The 19,290-nt window shown below is 50.6% G+C and overlaps 1 protein-coding gene and 1 pseudogene across 1 annotated transcript in view; one reads left to right on the forward strand and one right to left on the reverse strand.

Annotated features, from left to right (window-relative positions):
• Nucleotides 1-327: 327 nt before the first annotated feature.
• Nucleotides 328-881, reverse strand: LOC140633054 (large ribosomal subunit protein uL11-like; annotated as a pseudogene).
• Nucleotides 882-3,190: 2,309 nt separating this feature from the next.
• The window catches only part of SLC9A1 (solute carrier family 9 member A1), a 48,586-nt gene continuing 32,486 nt past the window's right edge, over nucleotides 3,191-19,290 (forward strand). Inside the window, exon 1 of the mRNA XM_072827611.1 lies at nucleotides 3,191-4,334. Coding sequence (XP_072683712.1) covers nucleotides 3,980-4,334 — 355 coding nt within the window. The 5' untranslated portion in view covers nucleotides 3,191-3,979. The remainder of the gene's footprint in view (nucleotides 4,335-19,290) is intronic.

Genomic DNA, 19,290 nt, shown 5'->3' on the forward strand with positions numbered 1-19,290 from the left:
TTATTCATGAGAGACACACAGAGAGAGAGAGGCAGAGACACAGGCAGAGGGAGAAGCAGGCTCCATGCAGGGAGCCCGACGTGGGACTCGATCCCGGGTCTCCAGGATCAAGTCCTGGGTGGAAGGCAGGCGCTAAACCGCTGAGCCACCCAGGCTACCCTGTCTCTCTTTTAAAAAATATGCTATTTAACTTACTATTTTTAAAAGTTATCTCTATACCCAAACTGGGGCTCAAACTCATGACCCTGAGATCAAGTGTTGCATGTTCTACTAAGCCAGCCAGGCACCCCAAATGATCCTTTATTGGAATATTTTCCTTTGTAGTTCTTAACTAGCTGAGCATTCCATTGTACCACTATTAATGTCATCTATGATGTCATGAGGGTGGTGGCCATCAACACTGCAACCCACAGATTGGGCCATCCCAGGATCTCTTTAATGGTTCCAGAGAGTTCTCTGGCTAAAGATCTGTGCTGCATCTGTTAGGTAATGTCAACAATCTCATCAAAAGTGATATTTCCACTGTGCTTAATGTTTTTCTTCTTTCTGTCTCTTGACAGTTCTTTGAGGGCTCTAATAATTAGGGCCAAGCCTGAAGATATCTCTTCAATCTGGGACTATCTATTCTGAATGGTCAGTTTCACTGTAATCCTCAGACTCTTCTAATCACTGCTTGCCTTGGTGATGTCATCACCAACATTTTCTGGAGATAGACCCAGAGGGTGGATTGGGCCCAGGGCAGACATGACATTGATCTCCCTAACGGTGCACCACAGGCAGATGACTTCGATCTTGTTGGGGTCAAACTTAGGTGGCATGGTGGAGGTGGCTGGTGTCAGATGAACCTGGATTCTAGACCACCAAAGACAGTTGCACCTTCACCTCCTCTGAACTGAAAGCCAAACAAGCCATAAAGTATTTTTAAGTTAAGATTTATTTATTTATTTGAGAGAGAGCGAGCACGTGCATAAGCAGGAGGAGGGGCAGAGGGAGAGAAGCAGGCTCCCTGCTGAGCTTGGAGCCTAACATGGGGCTCAATATCATAACCTGAGATCATGACCTAAGTAAAATCAAGAGTCAGATGCTTATCCGACTGAGCCACCCAGGCACCCCTGGGTAAAAAAATAAAGTATTTTTAAATAAAGGTATGCACAGGGGTACCTGACTGGCTTAGTCAGTAGAGCATGTGACTGTTGGTCTCAGGGTTGTGGGTTCAAGACCTACTCTGGGTATATGAAGAAACTAAGTGACAAAACAAAATGTAAAATGTGACTTGGTCATGACATACAGCTAGTAAGCGGCCCAGCATATTCTTTCCACACATTATTTGCTACATATATTGATGTCATAGCTATAGCAATTCCATAAAATTCCCATTACTTTTGTTGAAAATATTCAGTGAGGGGACAGGGAAGCAGACATGGCTGGGGGTGCGGGGGGAGGAGATGCCACCCAAGGTCCAAGCATCTGAGACTGCACTAGATCTGCAGGGGGAAAGATCTGCACAAACATGTCTTCTCTGAGTTGAGAAGGATGGGGCTGGAATGGTTAAAAAATGAGGACTTGCTAAAACAGGGTTAGAAATATCACAGTATATTTAACTGTTTTTAATAAGATCACACTTTTACCCTGAATAATATAATAGTGATATAATTTATCTGAAATTATTAAATTCATAGCACACTCTAGGTGGTAGAGTCTCATGATGGAACCAATTTTCAGATATCCCTTCCTTTTAGTCTGTCAATGTGTCTATGTGACTGAATGTATAACTTCATGCAGTCCTAACACCAAAAGTCTACATTTGAGGCCCTCAGTACATGTAAATAAAGATAATGATATATATATGCATATATATGCATATATATACACATCATATATGCATATATATGTGTGGTGTTTGCTGGGTACTGCTCTAAGCTTTCCAATGATTCCTGTCTACAGCTATGACCTCTTAAATTTTACCAATTCCAATGAACACGTTCAAATCTCAGTTTCACCACTGCTGTGGATTGAATTGTACCCTCCCAAAAGATGTTGAAGTTCTAATTTCCAGGACCTGTGAACATGGCCTTATTTGGAAATAGATGATTGAAGATGATCAAGTTAAGATAAGATCGTTAAGGTGGGCCCCCATCCATCTGACTGGTGATCCTGTAAAAAGGGGAAATTTGGACTGAGAGACAGAGACCCAAGGAGATGACCACATGAAGACTGGTTATGTTGGCATAATCATCCAACCTCAAAGATTGTCAGCCAACCACTGGAAGCTAGGAGAGGCAAAGAATAGATTCTCCCTCAGAGCTCTCAAAAGGACCCAACTCTGCTGACCCCTTCAATTAAGACCTCTAGTCTGCAGAGTATAAGACAAAAATTTCTCTTCTTTTGTTTTTTTAAAGATTTATTTATTTATTCATTCATTCATTCATTCATTCATGAGAGACATAGAGAGAGGTAGAGACATAGGCAGAGACAGAAGCCGGCTCTATGCAGGGAGCCAGATGTGGGACTCGATCCCGAGACTCCAGGATCATGCCCTGGGGAGGCACTCAACTGCTGAGCCACCCAGGTGTCCCCAAAATTTCTATTCTTTAAACCACCCAGTTTGTGGTACTTTGTTACAGCAGCTCTAGCAAACTAATATAACTATATACTAGCTAAGGAATTCTCTTGTTTTCTCACCTGCAAAACTGGAATGGTTCTATAGGCTAGGATCTATTCTAAACAGTTTGTGTAGATTATCTCATCTGGTCATCATAGCATCCCTCCAAAATAGGTAGTGTTACCATATGCACTTGACAGATAAAAAAGCTAGGGAACAGAGAAGTTAAGTAACTTGTTCAAGGTCATATAGTAACCAAACACATAAGATAAAATATATCCTTTCCAAGATAGCTGGGAACTCACGATCCCGCAGGTGTCTACGTGAAAGTGCTTTGTAAATAGTACGGCATTCTATCCTTGTTAGTTAGAATCTCTGGGGATTCAATCCCCCCCCCCCCTTTTTTTTTTTCCCTCTTCTGCTCTTCCTCTTCCTACGCGTACTTCCCTCCCTTGGCGGCAGTGGTCGCTGCGGTGCGCGGGCGCTGACAGGTCCCTCTAGCCCGCGGCGCTGGCTGCTCGTTGGTGCGTATAAATACCAGCGCCGGGCTCAGCGAAGCATCAGTCCGCCGCTGCCGGGGCCGGGGCCGGGGCCGGGGCTGTCACTGGAGCTGGACGCGGCGGAACTGAAGCTGGGCCGGGGCGGAGCGCCGCGCCGCGCCAGGGCCGCAAGGAGGGGCGTGTTGCTGCCGGCCCACCGCGAGCCGCCCCCAGCCCGCCCCGAGGCGCCCTCCCGCCAGGCCGCCTGCCTCCGCCTTCCGCCTCCCTCCATTTCCCCGGAATTTCAGCCCAGCGCGCCTGCCTGCACCCCGGCCCTTCTCTGGGTGGGGAAGCTCCCGGCAGCAGCTTTCCGGCTTCACTCCTTCCTTGCAGGCTGAGCTCCCAGCCCCCTCTCTCCTTTCCTGGACTGGCTCCCACTCCCGCCCTCCGGCCCCCCCCACCTTCGGTCCCCTTCCTTTACTCAGGCTCCCTGCCCCTTCCCTTAGCTGAGTCCTAGCTCCTCAGTCACTTTGCTCAGCCAAGAATTCCATCTTTCCCTCTTTTCCTTCCCTGGGGTCCATCCTATCCTGTCTCTTCCTCTGTCCCTAGGGTGCAGTCTCTTTCCCCCCACCTCCTTTCCCCAGCCTGGACCTTTTTGGTCTCCTGTGGTCCTTTCTGGGTCCTTGTCCCCTTTGTCCACTTTGGAGTTCTCCATTGCAAACCCAGCCTCCCTCCACCCCGCAGAGATCTGCTTCCACACAAATACCTCTCTGAAACATGAACTTTTTCTAGAGATTGCCCCCAGTCCGTCTTCCACCTGCTGACCCCTTGCCACCTATGTCCCGGGTCTTACTCTCACTTTGCTAACGGTCAAGGCCTGCTGAGCCAAGGGATCAGCATGCTGCTTCTGTGGTCTGGCATCTGCCGCCGCGCTCCTCCGCGAATCTTCCCTTCGTTCCTGGTGGCAGTAGCCTTGGTGGGGCTGCTACCTGTTCTCAGGAGCCATGGCCTGCAGCCCAGCCCTACTGCCAGCACCATCCGAGGCTCAGAGCCACCACGGGAACGCTCGATTGGGGATGTCACCACTGCCCCACCGGAGCTGGCCCCCGAGAGCCGTCCTGTTAACCATTCTGTCACTGAGCACAGCATGAAGACTCGAAAGGCCTTCCCAGTCCTGGGCATTGACTACACACATGTGCGCACACCCTTTGAGATCTCGCTTTGGATCCTGCTGGCCTGCCTCATGAAGATAGGTAAGTCCAGTTTGCTCCGACACCTCTGCTGCTACCAAACTGGTGGGCTTCTTGCCCCACCCTTACCGCTTGAGACTGCCCAGGAGTGAGGGTCTGGGCCACTCCAGTAATGTAGGCAGCCTCCGTCCTGCCATCTTAGTCCTTTTCAAACTTGAGCTCTGTGGTCCGAGTGCTCCCAAGATTGAGGCCAGCTCTGTGCGTGAGAGAAATCAGGATTAGAACTTGGGATGCTTCTTATACTAGGTACTTTCAGCAAGGGTTCCAAGCCCTGCAGGTCTCTGACTGGGCCAGACCCTGAGGGGAGCCAGGTACCCAGGTGTGTGTGAGACAGGAGTGTCTTCCAGCAAGTGGCACAGTCTGCTCTGTCAACAGCAGCCAGGGCAATTACATGCTTCATGGGAGGGCATTCCAGGATGGAGTTTATATCTACTTGGTCTGTCTGAGGAGTTTTAGTAGGGGACCTGTGTGCTGGAGACCTAGAAGTGTGGAGGAATGTGAGGGATCCTCATAGTGTCACCTTCCTTTATTCCCAGAATGTTATCTGTCAGCTTTGCCTGCCCAGGCTGGTTGGGAGCCCCTGAGTCAGTTTCCGGCCCAGGAATGCTATCCTTTATACAGCTTATGGGAGTGGGGCCCTGGAAGTTTCTAAAGTCTGTTTTGGAGGCAAAGGGAGGAGTGGAGGAGGTTGAAGCTTGTTCCCCCCCCGCCCCCCCACTCACCTCCACATTGGCACCCGGCTGTGTCTCAAGGTGCTACATGGGCTGGCCAGTCACTCAACCAAGTGGGGAGAGGGACAGGTGGGTGGGCTCAGGATGTTCTGGTCTGAAGAGACTTTGAAGTGTTCTTTTTGGGAGAAGGAACCAAAAAAGTAGTTCCCTCCCCTCCCTGGTCTCCCTCACTGCTAGGCCTGAACACTCTGTTCTGCTGGGTGATTGATGGAGTTCACTGGAGCCTGCATAGCCCAGAAGTCCCTGGAAGTGTGTCCAAGGGGGCTTTGAAAGCTGCCTTTGCTTTTTTAGCCTCAGCTATCTGCAGAAGGCATGAAGATCTGGGATTCTGCTGGTTTGGGTTTGGAGAGTTTGTGACTCTTGGTAGGAAGCCTCGCAGCTTTTCCAAGGACATGCTAGAGCCGAAAGGAGATGCCAGGCTGGTGTGAGGCAGGTTCTGGGATGTGCTGCAGGAGGACACTCTGTTTTGACAGATCCGGTTGCTGGTGTGGAGCGCTGGTGCTGTGGCAATAGCAGGGCCAGTGTATGGAGCTGGTGGCCCAGCTCCATGCACCTATACCCCAGTGGCAGCCAGCTTCCTGGTAAAAATCAAGGACTGGGCAAGGGGAGCCATGTGTACCGATTCCGACAACAACATGACCTTGAACAAGCTGGGGCCTTTTCCTGCAGGTCTTGCCCAGCTGTGAAACTGGCAAGAATCTCTAAATTTGACCATATCAATTGAGTCATGAAACCTGTGTCTTAATTTTTTTATAGGAAACTAGTGACCATGACGTGTCATTTGCCTGTATGAGACCATAATCACTGTCTATAAATTACCCTTCTCTCTGCAACTCCCTCATCTTCCAGTGATACCTGGCATTGTGTTAGGGCACTGAGCACTGGGGGCTACACTACAAGTCTCAGTGCCTTCTCTTGGGACAACAGCATGACCACAGAGATCCTACTCTGGGCAGTAAGGAGTTTGTCCCTGAAGGCCTGGTATCTATTTCTAATGGGGTCAGGCTTGGCCTGCTTTTTTCCCCCCAGTACCTGTGCCAAGAGACCCTGAGGAGCTGGAGAACAGAGATGATGCCATGGCAAGGGCATCAATCTAGAAGTTAGGAAACTTGGCTTCTCATCCCACCTTTCTCTGTGACCTTGGGCCTGGCACACCTCCCCACCTGTCAGTTGATCTTTGGCCACTTCCAGGTCTGTCATTTCTGCCATTCCACTGACTCGGGTAACCTGGCAAGTCACTCGGCCTTGGGCCTCAATTCTCTTCATTGTAAAATGAGGAGGCTGGATATGATCTCAGGGCATTTGCAGTTCTAAAAGTCTGTGTCTCTGGCTTGGAAGGGCATTCAGAAAACAGAGGAGCCCTAGCATCTGGCTCTTCTGGGAGAGAGAATTAGGACCAAAAGATCTCAAGGGTCCCCTTTCAGGTGGCAAAGGTGGTTGCTCATTTTGTCCCTTTCTCTTTGCAGAGTAGAACTGAGGTTAGATAAAGGCTTCTTCACTCTGCCACTTAGCCTTTCTGAGCCTCCGCTTCCCCAGATAGAAAATGGGGAAAATAATAGTACCTGTAGTGCTGCCAATGTGACAGTGACCCAAGTTAATACATACAAAGCTGCCTTTGTACCTACAGGAAGCGCTCAGTGAGTGACAGCTGCCCCTTTTGGGATTTTCACCACCAAAGGTAGATGCATCCCTACCTCAGCCTCCTATATACATACAGTCTTCTCTGAAGCTGAAAAATCACAAATCTCTCAACCCTAGGCTGTCCAACGGTGTCCTTCCTTAAGGTTTTGGGGTGTTGGGTGTGTCCTGATTTTGTTCTTCCTCTTACTTCAGCTGCCTCCAGGGCTGGTTCTGGGTGGGGAGGGGAAACAGCACCAACTGACTTAGGGGCCCAGGGTGGGGGTTGAGGCCACGTTCCCTCTGCACCTACAGATACCCAGGAGCCTAGGAGTTCACTTTGGGGTCTTGCCTACTCTCTCAGCGCCGCAGTGTGGGTAGGAGTCTTGTGCAAGCCCTCATTCTGTCATGGCTGGCAGCTGCTTCCCTTGCAAGGTACCCCTCCTTAAAGAGCAGAAAGCGCTGTATGCAGTTCACCTTCCTGTCCTAATCAGCAAGCAGGGCCTCGGGTTGCCCCCATCAGAGAGAGCTGTGGGAGGGCGGAGTGGGCTACAGTTGAAGTTCTAGAGTAACAAAAGCTTCTGGGTTCTCTTCTGACTGGCTCAGTGGGTGACAGGAGGCCCTTCTCTGGGCCTTTTTGCTCTCTCTGACAGAGATTCTTGCCTTTTCCTTGACGGGGAGGGGCTGGTGGTAAGAGGGGAGTTTAGACCATTGGGAGACCTGTGAACGTGACCCCAAGCCTTAGGTTAGGTCTGCTTCCCGCTTCTTCCCCCCTTGTGATGTGTGGGCTCTGTGTGAATTACACTTTGTCCCCAGTTCACCCGACTCCCAGTCTAGTGATTGTTCCAAGGGAGAGCCTCCCTGTAACCCAGCTCACCACTGGCACCCCCTGAGTTTGTTTGCCCATATCCCTGACCTGGAACTCCTGGCAGAGGCCTGAGAACCCATAAAGCAGGTATTCATCTTGTCTCCTGACCAGAGACAAGAAGCCTTCCTTTGTCTTTTCACATCTTATAGCTTTATAGCTTTTTTGTTTTGTTTTGTTTTGTTTTGTTTTGGTCTTTGCAAGGCATATCCTGCCATTTCCTTCTTAAACAAGTCTGTGAGGGGGGGAGGTAGGGTCACTGTTGCCCACTTCACATGCATGGATGTCAGACCCAGCAAGTGGTTTCCTGTAAAACTAAGACTAGAACTCACCTCTCCCACTTCAATAAAGGAGAGAGGAACAACTCTAAAGGTCATGTTGAAATTGTCTCAAGAAGCCCAGACAGCTCTCTCTAAAAAGAAAGGGGTGACCTTTTTCTCTTTGGGAAAACAGCTGATGGACTGCAGGACAGTGGGAGGGGTGGGAGGGGGAGGGTCAGCTGGGGTCTGGGAGGAAGCCTTCAGGTAGGACATGTGTCTCCAGAAGTGTCAGGGTGCTTGGAGGGCTTCGATTGGTTAAGCTGCTGGACTTCATTTAGCTGAGCTCCCACAAGGCATGCCTTTCCTCCTCTCATTCCCACTGCGCTCCTCTAGCTCTGGGAAAGCAGACATGGTCAGAAAGTCTGGGCTCTGCTCCTGCCCCTCAGGACCAGTGACCATGGCCAGGTGCCTCATTTCGCTGGACCTGACTTGCCTCACTGGTAAGGTAAAGATGCTAAGATAGCCTTCTAAGACCGGTGTAGAGGGCACCCTTGGGAATGCCCAGCACTGTGCCTGGCTGCTGAGACAGCTTCTATGGCCTGTTCAGACTCCACCCTTTTGGGCGGTCTTCCCAGCCCACTCCATCCCACAGCAGTTGCTCTGACTTCTCCCCCTGAACCCGTTTCCCTTATTGTTTATCCACAACTTTGGCATGAGGCCTAGCCTGCCCTGTGACATCTCTTCTGTTGGGTGTGTTTGTGTTTTAATCAGAATTACCATTTATTGAGTATCTACAGAGTAGTGTCAGGCACTTTATAAAAGTGGTCTCATTTAATTCCTACTATAATCATACGAAATAAAGGCTATCTCTGTTTTACAGATGAGGAAACAGCTCATAGAGGTTATCTTCCGTGATGTTGAATTGCTGTTTCTTTTCTGTGTGAGTCTTGGCATAGCCTCCCAGAGGAGTGCAACTGTATCTCCTGCCCCTCACAGTCCCATGGGCAGATGCACACGTGGCCTTCTGTGGAGTCGATGCCCAGCGTGCTGCACTCGGACTCCCTCTAGGGGTGGGGTAGATGACAGTGGTGGGAGCCCTCTCTCTGTCCCGAGAAAGCGGTTGGGGTTCTGCGCCCAGCTTTGGACCTATCCCCTGTCCCCATGAGTTGCATATAGGTACAGCTGAATCCTGCAGGACTTTCCTGGGCTTTCCCTGGTCCTCTGGTAGTGACCCTGCCTGCCATCTCTTTGGTCTGACTAGGCTTCCTTCTTCCTTGGTTAGGCAGGGGAGTGCCAGTGAAAGGGGGGGGGGGTAGCCAGCAGGGGGTGGCTAACCTTGTGATTGTGACCTTCTGCCTCTGGGAAGAAAGGGTGTGGGGCTGCTTTTGGTTACCCTCAGGGCCCAGCAGGATCCTCTGAGAGGCAGCCTCTGTGTTGGGAGCAGGTGGCACAAATTTCTTTAGCCCTATAGGCAGGTAGAATTTGGTAGTAATTCTCATTACTACTGTAACTTGTTTCCAAAGCACTTGCATATGTAGTATTTAATCCTGATTGTCTCAGTGGGTTAGCAGGTGGTATTGATGTGCCCATTATACAGCTAAGGGACCTGAGGCCACTTAGCAAGTAAGTGCCAAGGACACAATCTCTGGACTTGGACTTCTTCTTCTTTTGTTTTAATCTCTGGGCTTCTAACCCAAGACTCCATCCTCTTTCCTGCCTGGCTGACATGCTGGGTCATTATAAAGAGAATGGAGACCAGAGATCCAAAGAGGATTTGATGAGAGTAAGTGACAAGGCACATCCACGTTGGTAACCTCAGTGGTTGTCAGAAAAGACACCAGTTCCCCTAGTAGGAGGGGAGAACTGAAGGAGTAAGGCATCTGGGGTCATCTGGAGCCCAGGCCAGATCAACTCCTAGTTCCTATGAAGAGTATGAGGGCTGAACTCAGCCTCGGTGCTTGTCATTCTCAGAGCCCTGGTCAATGGAACAGCAAACGTTTGAAATAGAGGGCTTTTCCTTAAAGTGTTGTAAGGCCTCCGGGAGGAGATAGGAGAAGCAGAGAAGTGAGTTACAACCAAAAACCTGCTGAATGGGCAGGAACAAGGGAGTCAAGAAACCTGAGATCTGGTCTTAGTTCTTTGCTGGGCTGTGTGACCTTAGGCAAGGTACAACCTCTCTGAGCTCCTGTTAAGGAATATTTGTAATAATTTTGTCATATATTTCTTAATTACATTAGTGGCTGCCTATTAAGCTCCTATTTCAGAAACTATGCCAGGTACTTGCGCAGCTAGAAAATATTGGAGTTCGTGCCCAGATCTTTCTGACTCCAGAGCCCGTGTTCTTCATTATGCCCCAACTCCCTTTCATTTCGGAAGTCTGATTTTTCCCATAATCATTTTGAAAAGGAAGAGTTTTAAGGTGTTACTATTTCAAGTCTTGCCTGCTCTCTGTGGATCGTTTCTTGGGTTTAGGGAAAAACCTGTGACACCCCTACCCCCCACCTCTCCATGTCCCACCGTGAATTAAATAGCCCTTCTCTGAGGTTTGGCATTCAGAAACAAAGGAGAGGCAGGGAATGGGAGTGGAGGGGCCCTCAGACTCCCTTTGGAAATGTCAGCCTGGCCTGAGCTGGCTGGCCTGCCTCCTTCCATCATCCCCGCACCTGCCCCCTTTCCCTCCGTGGTGAGGAGAGAAGGCTCACTCAGCAAACCCAGGACCTGGGTTATTCCTGAGTCATCCATCGCCTGTGTGGGCCTCATTTTGCAGCACTCACACCCCCTGCAAACGTCTGAGTCAGACATGTCTCCCCAAGGTTGTCTGCACACACCGCCCTGGGCCAAACCATCTCTTTAGATGCCGATAAACATCAACTGATACTTTTAGGCAGCCCGTGATTATATGTGGGTATTTTTAATCTTATGGGCTAATCTAGTTTTAACTGAAGTAAGTTTTGAGTTGGGTCTGATCAGTGGGCTCTCCCCCTTCCTTGGGATCATGCTGACTTCACTTTCTTCCCCCTAAAGCTCATCTAACGTGTGGGACCAATTTCAGGGTCTTCTTCGGCCAGACCTGACCCCTGAGTTCTAATACTGACTTGCTGAGAATTTGGAGTTCCCCAAATCACCTCCACAAGTTCTTTTCTGAAAAGATATATTTGTAAGCGGCTTGCAGTGAGGTTCAGGATGAGAAGTCCTGTTCCTCCCCAGTGCCCCCTTCCCAGTCCCTTGTGGGGACACTTACCCCTAAGCCCAGTCTCACTCTTCCACAGAACTCAGCCTGTTGGAAACCAGGCTCTGAAGGCAGAGGGGTGACATCACAGCTGTGTTTCAGGCAGAGCCCACGAGCTCACCAAAATAATAAATAGCTAACACTTGCATAGCACTTGCCGTGTGCCAGGCAAAGCTCACAAAGGCTATGTCTTTGTCCTGGTCAGCCTGAGAGCAGCTAATTAATTTGTCTCTTCAAGCTGAGATTGGAGAGGCAGGTCGGTGAAGTCAGCCACCAGGCATTTAGCATTGTGGGCTATCAGGCAACCAAGAAAAGTGAAACCCCAGGTCCTGCTCATTAGGAGCCTCCAGTGTGCTTAGGAGAAAATGGTCTGTTTGTGCTGAGGGGATGGCACAAACATCCTGGCAGGCAAAGTTCAGGGAATAAACAATCCCTGAGGGCAGGGGTAAGTAGTGGAGGCCTCTCAGGGGAAGTGGAATTTGAGCTAGTCTTGAAGGATGGAGAGGAATAAGATAGCCATGCAGGACCCAGAGAGTTATTCTTAGCACACGATCCCCACGGGTGTAAGCCCCCTGAGGACAGGGCCTTTGTTTGCTTTCTTCTCTGTGCCTGGCACAGAGGAAGGACTCCTGTATCTCTGGGGAATGAAGGAGTGCATGACTGACTTCCATGTAGAGATGGGGTCCGTGTGAAGCATGGGTCAGGCAGGAAACCAGTTTGACGGCTCAGAGAAGGAGAGGAAGGGTTGGAGAGGCTCCTCACAAGACCGAATGCCAGGCCGGGAGTTTCACTGAACTCAGAAAGTGACACTTAGAGTGCTTTGAGGCGTCAGCCCGCATGTGAGTGGTGCTGCCAAGACCACCTCCCTCCCTCGCCACTTCCCTGGGCTTGGCTCTAATGGAGAGTCTTTAAGGGCATCCTCTCTGGGCTGGGTGGGGTCTCTCTGGAAAAGTCTGGTTCTGTTTGGTCTGCCCTCCATTTGTGTAAGTAAAAGCAAGATACCAGAGCTTCCTCAGGGAGCTGCCAAGAGGCCTAATTGAATTGAACTTTTCCCGGGAAGATTCTTCAAGCCATCAACTGCACCGTGACTGTGAATGAATGAGACCAGTGTCCATAAACCATGCAAGAAGGCAATCTGCACTAATTTATGGTTGTGCCTAGACAGATTGACTTATGGCTTCTCTTTGTTTTTATGTGTGTTGGGAGTGGGCTGGGGCCAGAATCTCCTTTCTGTGGCAGATTTATTTTTAAAATATGAATAAATAAAACATGTTTGTGGTCAAAACAAAACAAACAGAAATAAAACTAACAGTCTGGAAGGGTATTAAGGTAAAAAGTAAAAGGTTCCCTCCTTATTTCTCTGATAACCCGACTGTCTTACTCCCCAGAGTTAACTTTCTTGTGCTTCTTTTCATAAATTCTCTATGCATATATGAGTGTGGGAGTATGAGGATAGATTTAGTTTTCATAAAACCATTTGTATAAAGGAAAAAGAGTTCTAGGCTGAGACCTGGATCCTAGTCCTAGCTCTGGCTCTTTCTTGCAGATTGACCTATGGTAAGTCATTTTGCCTCCCTGGGCCTTAGTTTTCCTATCTGTCGATTCCAGTTATTGAAAGAAAGGCCTCTCTGGGAGTTTTCAGTAGGAAAGACAGTCATCCCAGAGGAGCTCCTGCTCTGGTGAGGCCTGGGCAGACTGAGGCCTTTTGGGAGATGGGCCACTGCTGTCATCAGCCCTGGCTTCAGAGTACGGAATTCCCAAATATAGGATCATGGTCCTCTCCAACTCCAGTCAGGGTTATGAGATCAAATGAACAGGTTCGCAGAGAGCCAGCTTGGTTGCTGGAGAAGTAAGACAAAATACGAGGTTTGGAGAGTGTGTAGCTCAGGCTGGGATGATGGGGCATTGGATTAGAGGAGGAGACATGAGGGAAGGTTTCCTGAAGGAGTGGTCCTGAGGAGTGGGCCAGGTGGAGAAGATGAACATCGTTTGGTAAGACTTGCTTTTGGAAGGGATTCTGGCTTAGGTGGGAGAATGGACTGGATGACCTGCTTTTCTTCTAGGATTTAGGTTTCTAAGATACTTCTTTTTATGTATTTATGTATGTGGGCTCTACACCCAGTGTGAGGCTTGAACTCACAGGAGTTGCATGCTCCATTGACTGAGCCACCTAGGTGTTCCTAAGAGTCTTTCTGAGTCCATGGTGGAGTTCAGGGGACTTATGGGCCCCCCAAGATAGTCTGCAGACATTGTATGTATGTGTTTTTATCAGAGAGAGAGTAGTACTAGCCACAGATTTTCCGAGGGATCTGTGTGGACCCACAAAGTTGAGGAGCTTTGAACTTTTGTGCTGTGAAAATTTGAAGAACGGTAAAGGACTTTCCTTGGGCAAAGTACTGTACTGAACCCCAGGGCAAGTGGGATTTGCCTGGGAGACTGTAGAACTCATTCTAGGCAAGGGAACTGAACCCAGTCAGAATGAGTAAGCTGTGTCCTGGGAGAAGAGAAAGGAAAGTGACCCTGTAAAGTAGAGAAAAGCTTTTCTGGATTGGGGATCAAAGCAGGTGCAGCAGGCTCCTCCTGCCCTGCCCTACTGTGCTGGCAGGGAAGGTGCTGGGCTCCTTCTACCCCCAGGGTCTGCTAGGTCTCCATGGTGAGTCCAGTTCACACCCTGAAAGGTAATTCAGGCCTCTCCCCATTTTTCCTAAAGTCGGTAGGGCCCAGACACATCTCTGAGTTTCTGTTAGGGGAAGCAGCTACCTTTGAGGCAGCAGAGACAAGGGATTGCCTCTGAAGGGGACAGGCTTTGAGGGCACAGTGCTAGGCAGCCGTGATTGGCCTTTGCTATTTCTGGACTGGGACACTTTATCTCCTGCTCTTACCAATTCTGGGAGTGAAAGTAGAGAATATTTTTCTACCTGCAGAATGCTAGAAATAGAAAGAACCTTATGGTAACCTGTGGCCCAGGGGCCCAGAAGGGAGATGAAAATGTTTTGATCCCTTCCTCTCATTTTCCAGTTGAGGCCCAGAGCCACACAGGAGTTCAATGGCAGAGGGAGGCTTTTCTTGCTCTCTTAACTAATAACTCAGGGGTCTCTGGACAGTAAGACATGGACCAGTAGGAAGGGCTGTGGTCTTTGGCCTGGATGTTGGTTTCTAAGCATTGGTGACTCTGATGGGTCCTTTAAGCCTACAAAGGGCAACTTCCTGCTGGAGTATCAATCCAAGAGCTGTTCCTGGCAAGGAAGCCATTTGGCCTTGGCCACACAGCCCCTCCTTGCAGGAAAACCAAGTGCAAAGGCTTTGGACTCCATCACAAGCCAGTGTTGAGCCTGGGTGCTGTGCTTTTTATAGCATCTTTGCCATCAAACGAGGCATCAAGATCTTATCTTTTGGGTCCTGGGCCAGGGCCCACAGGAATCTGGATGCTGTACCAGGTAGGCAGGATGCCTGCTTGAGGCAGAGCCAGCTCACCTCACTCAGCACAGCCCAAGACTCATGTTACAAGTTGGTGGAGGAGGGGAACAGGAGTCCACCCCACCCTCCCCTGGCCAGCCTGGCTGGCAGACCAAGCAAAGATGAATGAGAACCATGTCTTTTGAGGAATTCAGGGACTGGTCTGAGAAATGCCATATAGATGCAGGACAGTTAGGCAGTAGAAAGTGGGAGTGATTTGAGGTACAGATGGAATTCTCTGAAGGTTTAAAAGAGGCAGAAAGACCTTACCACCTGGGAGGTTAAGAAGGGGGTTTTGTGGAAGTGATAGTTGAACTAACCCTTGAAGAATAAGTAGGATTTAGATGAGATGCTTGAGTGAAATGGGTCTCACTGGGCACAGCCAGAAGCTTCGAGTTGGGGGAAGGCCTTGGAATTAGGAGTGTCCCAGACCAATTCCCTTTGGGAACATAGTGGTTAGGAACACAGGCTTTGCCCCACCATGGACTTAGATTCAGATTTCAGCTCTACCACTTTGTGGCACCGTGACTTTGGGCAAGTCCCTTCCCCTCTTTGAGTCTTAGTTTGATCACCTGCCACGCAAAGTGGCACCTGGCAGCAACGTTGGAAGGGTTCAGGGGGAGAGCCCTGGGAAGATGGGTGTCACAGAGTTTGGCACATTCCAAACACATGATAAATGGTGGCACTCAGGAATCCCTCTAGGGTCAGGAGGAAGGGAAATACTGGCTTGTTTCTTCTGACTCTCGAATCTCCCAGCAACTGAATAATCACTCAGCAAGGCTTACTGATGCCCCGCTGTGTGTCCAGTGCTGTGCGAAGTGCAGATGTGAGGTGGCTGTGGATCAGTCATATGTATCCTTTTAATGAATACACTCCTAAGGTGGCTAAAGCACATTACAACCTGCATCAGGAAACTTTCTGGGGAGATGCTGTTCTTCTTTTTACGAATGCGGAAACTGAGGTCCCAAGAGGTTAGATGACTTGCCTAGGAGCATATAAGCCTCACTGGCACGGCTGAAGCCGGAGTGAGGGCTTTTCATTCCAAGTTCTCTGCTATTTCTCCTATGTAATAGTCATTTCACCATCCAGCCATAGTAGCAAGACTTATCACTTGAAACATTTAATGAGCAAAGCACAACTTTGTATGACAACTTGATGCGTAGCTATAAAAGCACTAAATTTTGCAGAACAGATGATGGTTTTTAAAATAGGCCCGGCTATGATGAGGTGCCAGGTGAACTGTGCCAGTATGAAGGACAGAGGTTCTGCTGCTTTGCAACTCCACCACCCTCGCTGAGCCTCAGTTTCTCCAGTGAAACAGGTAATGTGTGCAAAGTTCCAGGCACATCAAAAACACTCAGAAGTGGAGTGACCACTATGCCTGTAGCATTCAAGGAAGAGGAAACGTGAATGATTGGAAGATGGTTTTTAGGTGTGAGAGCCAGAGGGCACTGGGTAATGCTGACTGTCACCAGGACTGGGGTAGGCATGCAGATGCAGCCTTGAGCTGAGGGGTCTGAGTTTGGTCTCAGCTGGGAGGGGGAGGCACACATTCAACAAACACTGATTCGTGCCTCAGAAATGCTGTGCTGGAGATGGAGAGATGAATAAACATAATCCCAGCCTCATAGGAGAGACTGACACATAAATAGGCACCTGTGACAGGCTGTGAAATGCTGCAGTGGGGCCCCACAATGCTGTGGGTGCACAGGAGGAGATGGGTGGGAGGTGGAGCAGAGAAGGCTTCCCAGAGTTTTGAACTGAGCCTTGAAGGTTAAGCAGGTGTTTGCTCACCTGCAGGGTGGAGCTGGAGAAAGGCACAGAGATGTGAATAATACAGAGCCATAGATAATGCAGAACCATTGACCTTTTCTGGTAAAACCTTTTGGGGTGTCTTTCAGCCATTTAACCTCAGCCCCAAACATATTCACCCTCCTGCTTGGCTGGGCTGAGAAGCTGAGCCTCCCTGTGGGCTGTGAGCCCTGGTGCTGGATGTCGCTGTGTGCAGGGGGCAAGGAGGGAGCTGTTGTTTTCTGGGACCCACCAAGTGCCTCGCCTTGTGCTAAGGGCTCTTCACGGTACATTGTTGTCCGAGTGTCACGGCAACCCTGAAGGGTGCAAGTCCTGGTGCGTGTGTCTTTACAGCCACCTCAGGGAGTGAAATGGAATAAAAGCATCCAGTGATTGCTGTGCCATACCTCAGCCTAGAGGACTTCAGGGAGAAGGGAGATGTGGCTTGAATGAGGGGAGATCAGAGACCTTTGTGCAGGTGCCTTCACAAGACCTCGCAAAGGGGTGGGGGGCAGATGAGGCAAGGGTTGTAGCATCAGCTGAGGCTCTGAGCTGTGGATGTGAGTGAGGCACCCTGGCTGGGTGTGGGGGATAGTCTGGGCTGGGGGTCAGTGAGAAATAAGACTGGGTAGGTGGGCTAGCCTGGATTCCCAGGCATTGAGAACTCCAGCCAGAGGGCTCCTCAGGCAGTTAGAAAGCATGGCTGCACAGATCCAAGACTCGCCCTTCACTCTATTTCCACTTCTGCTCCCCCTGTCCAAGCCCTGTGCGAGCGTCTGTAACTGGGTGACTCCAGGGGCCTCCTGAACAGGCTCCTGGCTGCACTCCCCTCTGCCTATAATCAGTTCTCCATGGAGCAGCCGGATGAATTGTTCAGAAATGCAAACCAGAACTCAGGATTCCCCTGCTTTAAACCTTCCAAGTGCTTCCTGATGAACCTGGGATAAGAGGAAAATCCAGGAGAGGTGTGGCTATACCTCTCACCCTCGCTGCCTGTTGTCCTTCCTATGCCTCGCTCACACCAGCCTGCCTCAGTTTCTCAGGTGCACCTTCCTCTGTAGGGCCTCTGCCTTTGCTCTCAGCCGCTTGGAAGACCGCCCACCACAGGCCAGCTCCCTGTCCAGGCCCTGCATCGGAGGTCATCTCAGAGAGGCCTCCCTGGCCGCCGAGTCTGGTGTGTAGCACCTCCCTCCTCCCACATCAGACACTATTCTGGGTGCTGAGGACACAGCCAGGAGAAAGACAAGGAGGCTCCTGGTGTCGGGGGGCTCGCATGCCAGTGTGGGGTGTTGGGCGGTAGACACAATGGTATCAGGCAGTGATAAGTATCCTGAAGAAAATAAATATGAGAGAGATGTGCTCCTTTGGATCCTCAGCGAAGGCCTCTCTAAGGAGGTGGCTTTTGAGCTGAGTAAATGACAAGAAGGAGCTTGCCTTCCAAAGACCAGGGGCCATGGGGAAGGCATGTTTGAGGAACTCGGAGTAGAATGAGAAGGAGGGGGAGGGAAGGAGATGTGGTTTGAGAATGGAGGGGAAGACAGTGTTAAGAGTGGGTTGGGTTGGCCTTGGGTTGGGTTCTAGGTGCTATGTGGTGCCATTGAACGCTTTTGATCAGGGTGATGTGGTCTGATGTGGGAAGGGATGTGCAGAGCAGCCCAGGAGCCGGAGATGGAGAGTTGGCTCTGGCTTTGTGCTGGCCTCAGTGAGCTGAGCAAAGCAAGTCCTGGCCCATGGCCACTCGGCCCAGGTCTAGGAGAGCAACAGGTACGAAGCTTCCATGCAGGCACCTGTGTCCAGACCAGCAGTGGGACAGAAGCTCCAGCCTGGGAGAGCCCTTCCCAGGAAAGGGTGAACAGGGAGCGGGAGCAGAGCAGGAGGGGCATGAGGGCACATGAGGAAGGGAGGGGCTGAGAGGACGCCAGGCTCTGCTGGACTCCTGCCTCCTCCTCCCCTGCCCCACCCTAGCGCCTGCAGGCAAGCAGTCACCAGACCTGTCCTGTGCGAGCCTTGGTGTAGCCAAGTGCCAGGCTTCTGACATGTCTGTTCCCTGCTGAATCTGTGGTTCCACATGACCTGGGTGGCTGCCAGACCCAGAAAGACCAAGCTTAGAATCAGAGAATCAGATTTTATTGTTACGAAGGATGCGAGGGACAGAGTGAGGGATCCAGGCTGGAGAAAGAAAAGATAAGGGGGTTGGGGACCAAGAGGCTTAGACTTGCCAGCTCTTGCAGCATTGGGGGGCCTGGCAGGCAGACCTGGGGGGGGGGCGGTCCTTGACAGTGCTGTGGAGAGCACCCAGCAGTAAGGCTGGCAAATGCTTGGTGAGCAGTCATAGAGCCTAGCCCAACCCCCTCATCTCACAGAGGAGGAAGCAAAAGGCCAGAGAGGAAATGACTTGCCCACAGGCTGCAGTGGACAGTGACAGAGCCAGGGTTAGTCCAGGTCTCCCAAACCCCTAATGCAGAGGCCCTCTGTGACGGTGTAAGGGTGTCTTCGTTCCTCCCCACAATTCCCCCTGAAACAGCCCCCTGTTCCCTCTGCAGGTGAGGTGGCTGGCCCTGGGTGTCCCAGGTTCTCTTCAGCTGGCCTCCAGGCACCTGCCGTGTGTCAGCACAGCTGTGAGGGCAGGGGCTCCCACCCTGGTGGTACTGACAGTTGTGTGTGGGAGACAGACATGTAAACAGCCCCCATACAGGCTGAAGTGACACCAGGAGGCGGCACGGAGCAACGTGGGCCCTGGTGGCAGACGGGGCTTGGTTCTGGCACTGCCACTTAAAATGCAGTGGTGACAGAGCCTGAACCTAAATTGGGAAAAATCAGGAAGGCCTCTGGTTCAATGTTGAGGAGTATGGACTCTTTCTTGTAGTGACGGGAAGTGGTGAGGTTTTGGGGTGAGGCATGATCGCAGCTGGCCTGTGTTGAGGATGAAGGGTCTCTTGGCAGGTGGAGAATGGATTAGATGAAGTTTCTCACAGTGTTCTTGGCTCTGGGACTTTTCCGCCTCCTCCCT

The sequence above is a fragment of the Canis lupus genome, chromosome 5 (genome assembly GCF_048164855.1).
Source record: "Canis lupus baileyi chromosome 5, mCanLup2.hap1, whole genome shotgun sequence".
Lineage (NCBI taxonomy): Eukaryota > Metazoa > Chordata > Mammalia > Carnivora > Canidae > Canis > Canis lupus.